This window comes from Monosiga brevicollis, genomic scaffold (assembly GCF_000002865.3).
Source record: "Monosiga brevicollis MX1 MONBRscaffold_6 genomic scaffold, whole genome shotgun sequence".
In the NCBI taxonomy this organism is placed as follows: Eukaryota; class Choanoflagellata; order Craspedida; family Salpingoecidae; genus Monosiga; species Monosiga brevicollis.
In genome coordinates, this window is record NW_001865043.1 from 1,280,600 (window position 1) to 1,288,479 (window position 7,880).

Sequence of the window (7,880 nt, forward strand, 5' to 3'; positions counted from 1 at the left end):
AAGTCGAGCTGCTGCAGAAGTGGTAAGGCACAGCCGTGGCTGGCCACAGGATTGCGCATGGACAAAAGTGTGTGTACATCCTGCCGTCATCACGAGTGGGGCGTGTCAGCATCTCTCATGATATATCCTTGTAAGAGCAACTCCAGCATCTCTTGAAATGAGCCTGTACCTCGACTTCCAAGCCGCAAGCAGCAAGGCTGAGCCGCTCCAATCGTGGCAGACACCACATGGTGTTGATCAGGTGACCCATGTGCTTGCGAAGCCAAACCCCGGTCAGGTCTGCACACCCCAACGTAGACAGAGCGAGCATGTGCTTGGATGAGACCTCGACGAAACTAAGCTTGGGGTGCAGCAACCGGGTTGGGTCAGTCACGTACCCAAAGTGTGCAGCGGCGTTTCAAAGCGTAGCAGGCGCGCCAACAAAGATGTTTGTTCGCTAGCCAGACTAGGAGAGACGATTAGGCCCGACCCGACCTGCGTGCACAAAACAACACCATGTGAAACTCAGTTTCAATCCGTCCACCTGTACGGGTTCGCAGACACCCGACCTGTTGAAGCGACGCAACATCCAAACCGATTTGCTCAGCTCGATCAAGTAAGAGGCTTGAGGGCGAGTCAGGAAGGACCAGGTGCACAGCGCAGGGGGCATCCAAGCGAAAACTCGACCATGACATGATGGTCTCCTAAGACGATAAAAGGCCCACGGGTGGCACGGTCATCGTAGCTCATCTGGCAAACACATAAAACCAAGTGTTCACTGATTCACTAAGCCATGAGACAAGGACACACCTCGTCCTGAATGACGCGCGTCACGGTGGGTAGAACGGCAAAATCTCGCACATACGCATCGGATACCTACGGCAGATGGACCCAATCGAAAGAAGGGAAATTAAAAGAGGTGCAGGAGATCAAGAGAAGAGATAGAGAGAAGAGCCGGGGGTCAAAGCACTTGTGTGCAGGTGCGAGTCATGTGTAGATGGACTAGAACATAACATTTGGCGCAGCACAATCCCTTTGAATCATTGAGGAATACGAACCGCTTTCTTGAAAGAATCAAGGGTTTTGACATCTGTAACCGTCACAGTGAGTCGGTCAAAGGTATCTAGTACGGCAACTTCCTGAACAAGCATGGGTGGCCCGGGCGGCCGAGCTGCCCAGACCTCCGTGGTACTCAAGGCGGTGGCCATTGGCGCCAAATCAACGTCCGGTGTGGATGAAGAAAGAGCCCTGCCGGCCCCGGAGGAGGCAGCGCGGCCCACAATCCCGCTGCTTGGCAGCGCATCTTCGCGAGGATAAAAGGATGTCAACTCGGCTTGATTCAAACGGCGCAAGCGTCTTGAGGACGTCCTTGTCATGCTTGGGGCAGGTGGCGGTGAGGACGCATCCCAATCACGCAAATCCACAACAATATCGTCGTATTCGGCGTCATCAGAGTCTGCAGGTTGCGCAGCGACAACACTGTCATCGTCGCTAAACAGATCTAGGTCCGGGGCAGATCGCAAAGTTGGCACATCCACTGGATGTTGACGATCTTTGGAAACTCCCGGCTCGACATTAGGCGAACGGACTGGCCGGTACCGGTCTTTGAGACCGTGAGTCCGTTGGAGCCGAGCCCGACTCGGTTGCCGCGCTGAATCTGCTGCACCTGTATTGACTTTCTCGTCAAAACTGTCATCGCTGGAGACGTAGGCAGCGCCCAGGTCACGTGCGTGCGCTGAGGCGCGCGACGGCGGGGCAGACCGGCGAGGTTTCGAGCGGCGCTGATGATGACCCCTGGAGCCGTCAGATTCCACAATGAATGCTTCAGAGTCCTCTGCGCGGGATGATTCTTCGCCGCTATCCTCATGACTGCCATGCGCAACAGTCTCCTGCAGTTCCTCGCCTTCGCTCTCATCGTAGAGCGCCTCGGCCCCGAACCGAGCCGGACGGACACCCTGTGCCCGAAGCGGATTTGCATAGCCTAGGATGGCGTCTGGCACATGAGCCAGAGCGATGTTTGCCAAAGTAACCTGTGGAGCAAACCCGTCGCATACAAGACGGCAAGAGTGCGTGAACGGTCACGGGTTGGGATGTTTCCAGCTTCAAGCCCGATCAGGTTGGTGCAGACTCAATTGATGGTACTTACATCGCGGTGGGCTGCTCGGGAACGTTGGAGCTCGTCAATGGCAGCATGGCGCGTTCGTCGTGAGCGTCGCCGTACTGAGGGCGAACGCGACTCTGTGGTGCTCACCCCTTCTGATCGCCGTCGAGTCATTTCCTGTTCATGTAGTTGATTCTGGGCTTGCTCTGCAAAGGCCGTGACAGTCCGGGCCAGGTCCAAGTTCTCGTGCAGAGCCATGGCATGCTGCCGCAGATGTGCATACAACTCGTCGTCCTCTGCGTCAGCAGCAACACTCAGCGCACATCGCCCATCTGCGGCCTTGCTCATGGGGTCCGCTCCCCGCTCGAGCAAGGCGTCAATAATCTCACGGTGGCCAGTCTCCACGGCCTCTAAAAGTGGTGTCTTCTGCTCCTGCTGACCACCAGGCTTATTGACTTTGATATCGGGCTGCAGGAGCAAGATCTTGACAACCTCGAGATGCTGACCGTTGACGGCGTCATGCAGGGGTGTCCAGCCGTTGTTGTCCACCACGTCTACTGGCGCACCTGCTGCTAGCAGAAGCGAGACCTTGTCGGCGTCGCCCTCATATGCAGCACGTTGCAAGGGAGTCTCACCCAACTCGTTTCGAGTCTTTACTAAGCGCACGGTACGCTTGCTGACGTTGCGTTGATCTACGTGTGTGGTGGCATGGCTGCTCCTGGTTTCATCCTCTGTCACAGACACGCCCGAAAGGCCATCGTCAGGCGCTGAGGACATGCTCAGCTCGTCGCTGAGATCTCCCAAGCTCATGGCGCGATCATCGTTCTCATCATCATCATCATCATCGTCGTCGTCGTCGCCAGCTTCATCTTCATCTTCTACTTGGCTTGTGACATCCTTGTTGCTTAGAACGTCTGTCACCACCTCCTGCACGCTCGCGCCGCTGCTATCCTCATGCGAAACTCGCGTCGGAGTAGCTTGCGAAGAAGACCTAGACGCAATGTGCAACCAGTGCTTCACCAAGGCTACGGCTGCACTCTGTACGCCAATCAGGCCTAGTTCGTTCCAGGGCGTCGGGGGCACACCAAGCGCACCACCCTCTGTTGTGACACTGTCTCCGGGTGCTTCTGAAGCAGTGTTCAGGGTTAGTCTTTTCAAGAGGCGGTGCAGAGTCTTGCGTCGCCCAGCCGTCCAGTTGATCTGCCGGGCAATTGTCAGAAAACGAGGCCAAGAAGCTGGGGCGTCACCTGGCCATGCGCGCAAAGCAGCGGCACGCTCGAGGGTCTGCAATGCGGCCAACAAGGAACGGCCCACTGCTTTCTCAAGGCCATGGTCTTGCGCCAGCTGGGCCTCGGTCACAAAGGCTCCAAAGGCATCATCAAAGTGCCCGACGTCTTGACAACACAGGGCGTAAGAACTTATGAGCGCGCGGCGGCGCCGCGCTCCGGGGTCCTGCTTAGACACATTGGGCATGGCAGCCAGCGCACGATAGGCACGCTGATAGAAGCTAGCTGCACGAGCGTGTTGGGCCGGTTCACAGGCCTCGAGTGCATCGGCAGCCCGCTCGAGAAAGCGGTGGGCCTCCTCTGGTTTCTCTTCAGCCAAAGCTTCGAGGCGCTGAACTCGCGCCAAGACGCGGCGAGCATGCTTGAGGCAGCGTAAGAGGCGATTCTTCTGGCTGCGTGTGTCAGCAACCACAGGGGTCTTATTCTGGCCGGCCCGAAGCCAAAGGTGCAGGCCCTTGGCGGTTTCGTAAGCTTGCTCGATGTGTCCGAACAGCGCATGCACCAAGGCTTGCTTGTTGCGGGCCTGAGCAATGCTCTCGGAATCTGCATCAGCACTCAGAGCGAGGTGGTTTTGGAGAAGCAGCAGGGCCTCGTCAACCTCGAAGCAGGCCACCAACGCATCGGTGTGGTTGAGCACAATATCCGTCATGAGGTCGTAGTGATTAACGTGGCGGGCATGTTCGTAGGCCTGCCATTGTGTACCCGCCAGATGTGGGTGAGCAACATCCATGATGCATCTATATGAAGCGTGTCCAGAGAGGGTCGATTCGACGGGCACGTACTCGAGCATAAAATCGGATGGCATTGCGCAGGCAACCAGCACCAAGCTCAAAACTGCAGTTGGCCTTGTTCATGAGTGCACGTGCGCTCATGTCATGGTACTCGCTGCGAAAAGATTGCTTCACCTCTGCGGCCCATCGCAGGGATTGGTCATGATGATAGAGCGCAAGCTTGAGCGCTTCACGCTTGGTGCTCACTTTCGTCTCTGCTACACAAAGGAATCAAACATTGATTGAGGTGGTGCTGGCCAAGAGACCGGTGTCATAAGCGATGGGGGGCAGGGTAGGGGAGTGACTGGCTCACATGGGGCAAGGCAGGGCAGCCAGTCACTCCCTACCAGGCAGGGGTGTGGTTGATGGGACGGACCTGTGGCTTGTTGGTAAATGACATTGCCCAGGTTGGTGTGTGCGCGCTGGATTTCTTGCACGTTATTGTGTTGCATGGCCAGTTCGAGTTCTTGTTGATAATGCGCACTTGCTTGTGCAGGATTAACCTCACGGCAGAGGTCACCGAGTAACCGGTGGACCTGGGCGTGCTCAAAGCTGCCCCTGCGCATATGGGCAAAGAAGGTGAAGAATGAGTCAAGGTGTGTCTCGAATTGATCAGGTACATTAGCATCAACAGCAACTGCAATCCAATGGAGAGATGTTCAGGAGAGAAAGAGAGAGTGAGCGAGCGAGAGAAAAAGAACGGCACGCACGGCGGCAACAGGTCCAGGGCCTCTTGGAGAACTGGTTCAGCTTCGGCGCTGCGTTCGAGACCCATCAGCCGCGAGGCGAGCTGCACATGAAGATGATGTGTCTCACGTGGTGGGGCACCATGACGCACGGCATGCCGGAGCTGCTTCTGCAGCCGGCGAACAGCCCCTGCTTCCATCCCACCCCAGACGCTGTCCTGCCCATGCCCACGCCCACGACCCACACGGCCACGACGACCTGCCGGGTCGGCCTCGGCAAAGGGGAAAGAGAAGTAAAAAAAAAAAAAAAAAAAAAAAAAAACAGCAACAACTCAAAGTTTTTGTAACTGTCACTTTGATTGATGGGCTCTTTCTTGTTGTAACATGTTTTGTGTGGAAATTGTTAACTCGTTCTTGCCTGCTTGACCAATCTGACTCGGTCTATGGCTGTGTGACCCTGGCTGACCTTGACCTGTCTGGGTTAGTGTCTGTCTCTGCCTATCTGACCGTGCTTCGCTCTGCTGGTCGTCTCTCTGCTGTCGTGTGCTCGCGCTTGTCTTCCCATTGCAAGAAACGACTATCAAGGGGAACAAATCAGGCGCAGGAGGAGCAAAAGGGTCGATTGCGCACGAGGCGGTGGCAAAGGGTAGGGATAACATAAGGAAGCGATGAGATGATGATGATAGGGCATGAGCTACAGAAGACTAAGAAGGAGTGCAGTTGCTGCAGTTGCTGCAGATGCTAGGATGCCGAGGTGTTGCGAAGCTGGGCTAGCATGTCGCCAAGCTCTGCCACTTGAGCATCTACCGATGACTCGAGGCGTTGTCGCTGCACGAGAGATGCCAAGAAACAGAAAGAGTGAGCGACACAATGGGCGGCATGGTGTTTGAGACTCTCAAGAGCGGATTGGAGCGTAGTGCGAACCGGGATGTGGGTCTCGTCCACATCAGTATCTTCCATGGAAGTCGAGGCAGAGGCAACCACCTAGCAGCCGCACAAAGAGGCCACATGAGAAAGATAAAAGAAGTTCAAAATGTCAAAAAGGCTCTGTTGTTGAGTCATGGTCTCAGAATGGACTTTGACCATAAAACCGTGACACGGCAAGTGCCTACCGTATTGGTATTGTTGGGGTCATCCGCGCTGGAGCCTGGCTGCAAACCGGCTGCCGTGGCCGCGGCGGCTGCAGCAGTACCGGCTCCAGAGACAGAACCTCGAACCTCATCTTGTCGCTGAAGCATCTGGTTACCCGCACTGTTGGCGACCGCTGATAGTCGCGCCGCGGCACGGTCTTGTGATGATTGGCGGTTCAAATTGTCGGCGCTGTCCAGATGATCCAGATCCGGACGGCTCTCCTCTTGTCTGACACGAGCCGCTTCCATCTCTTCAAGCGCACCAGGTGGCACGGCATCCACGGGCCCGACCGATTGCACCGTGTTGTAATCACCACAAAAGTAACACTGGACAAGAGGGCCGGGGATCAACATGAGAGCATGCAAGAGCGGCGGGGGTGGCCATGGGAGCAACAGGGTCATACCTTGTGTCCAAGCACATGATAGCCCACCCATGACTTTTGCTGGCAGTCATTGCACAGAACTTGCACCCATTGGTCGCGCAGTCCTTCTGGCTGTGGGTGGGGACATCGAGCCAGGCAAAGGAGATGCATGCGTTGACTTGCTTGCACGGCGTATGCAAGGGGGCTTCGGACGGACAGGTTCAGAAGACAACGGGACCAAGAAGGCTTACCATGGGCTCGGCTTCAATCATGGCATCCAGATTCTGAATGCGCTTCAGATCCCGTTGATATGTGCGGCTGCATACCGGGCAGCGTCCCCTGCAAAGTGCAAGCAATCAGTCAGTATGAAATGGTCAAGTGCAGAGGCGTTGTCTCTGTGGATAGTATATCAGCAGGTGTGATAAATAATGACCCACGTCGAGGAAGTGAGAACTTCGTCGTAGCAACTGCGATGAAGAATGTGTCCACACTTGGGCACCACCACCGCTGTAGTGGATGTATGCAAAAACTCGAGACAGACGGGGCAGTCACGCCCCATGGCATCCTCGACACACTACAGGGGCGGCCAAAAGAGGGGTTCGCTGAGTAAAGGCTGGGACCCACCGCGGACCGCGCCAACACGCTTCTCATTCAGCGCTTCTTTTTCTCTTCTTTTTTTTTCTTGCCATCAGCATAAAGTTACTCACCGTGTGGTCTTCAAAGCGTTTGTTGGTGTAGCAAACGCGGCAGCGGTCGCAGTGGGTAAAAGCCTCTTTGCCACCGACACGACAGATGCCGCACCCATGGCAGTGCCAGGTCCCTTTGCTCAGCTGATCATCGAACATTCGGCACAGGGGGCAAAAGTATTTGCCAAAACGACAGCCACACCGCAGACATCCCTCAGACACCTAGAAAGCAGCGACGACATGAGAACTAGACAGGCTACAGCAGCACCGACCAACATGGGAGGGTAAACAAGGGGGACATGGCGCATTTCCGCACCAGCTGTTCGAGGCCGCACTGCTGGCAGCAAATGCGTTGAACGGCCTTGCGGTCCATTTCCACGGTATCGCAGCCCGATTCTGTATCTTGATCATGACAACGGCGACAAGGGTAGAACCGTTGACAGCACACGGCCTATTCGAATGCGAGGTGTGAGCTGACCTGGACGCCTCGGGCTGGGCTACCCAAATGCTCCACAGACGGCAGCGGCATTGCAGGGGGATATCAAGCACAAACCTTGATGTGGCAATGTCGTTCATAATGCTGGCAGCCATGGGCATGGGCCCCATGCCCACTTGCAAACTCAGACAGCATGGCCTGGCAGGCACTTGCGGAACGGTCCGAGCGGCCGATAGGGCAAAGGCAGCGCCGCACGCGCAGACGCTCGTCGGTCTTCGTGCTCTCACAATCTACCCTCCAACCTTAAGTCCACCGAGCCCACACTCCCGCTCACACACCACACTCACGCTCACTCACATCAACACAAACTACTACTCCAGCGTCGGTCGGTGGCACCACAGCCGCCCCCCAGCGTTGTCCAGGCTGTCCTGACTGAGAGAGAGC

General features: G+C 56.2%; 3 protein-coding genes across 3 annotated transcripts; all 3 read right to left on the reverse strand.

Annotated features, from left to right (window-relative positions):
* Nucleotides 1-2,461: 2,461 nt before the first annotated feature.
* On the reverse strand, nt 2,462-2,764 carry MONBRDRAFT_3506 (uncharacterized protein; the record flags this gene model as incomplete). Its single annotated transcript, XM_001744729.1, has 1 exon — nt 2,462-2,764. A coding segment is annotated over one exon (303 nt), but the record flags the coding sequence as incomplete, so codon positions are not given.
* A 2,707-nt stretch (nt 2,765-5,471) lies between these two features.
* Nucleotides 5,472-6,279, reverse strand: MONBRDRAFT_18533 (uncharacterized protein). The gene is made up of 3 exons (XM_001744730.1): nt 5,935-6,279; nt 5,747-5,806; nt 5,472-5,650 (listed from the first exon to the last, which is right to left on the reverse strand). The coding sequence occupies exons 1-3, from the start codon at nt 6,199-6,201 to the stop codon at nt 5,564-5,566; spliced, it is 414 nt and encodes a 137-aa protein (XP_001744782.1). The 5' UTR covers nt 6,202-6,279; the 3' UTR covers nt 5,472-5,563.
* A 71-nt stretch (nt 6,280-6,350) lies between these two features.
* MONBRDRAFT_18535 (uncharacterized protein) lies at nt 6,351-7,835 on the reverse strand (the record flags this gene model as incomplete). Its single annotated transcript, XM_001744731.1, has 6 exons — nt 7,554-7,835; nt 7,317-7,451; nt 7,022-7,222; nt 6,752-6,888; nt 6,566-6,653; nt 6,351-6,446 (listed from the first exon to the last, which is right to left on the reverse strand). Exons 1-6 carry the CDS (start codon nt 7,629-7,631, stop codon nt 6,351-6,353), a joined length of 735 nt encoding a protein of 244 aa, XP_001744783.1. The 5' UTR covers nt 7,632-7,835.
* Between the last annotated feature and the right edge of the window lie 45 nt (nt 7,836-7,880).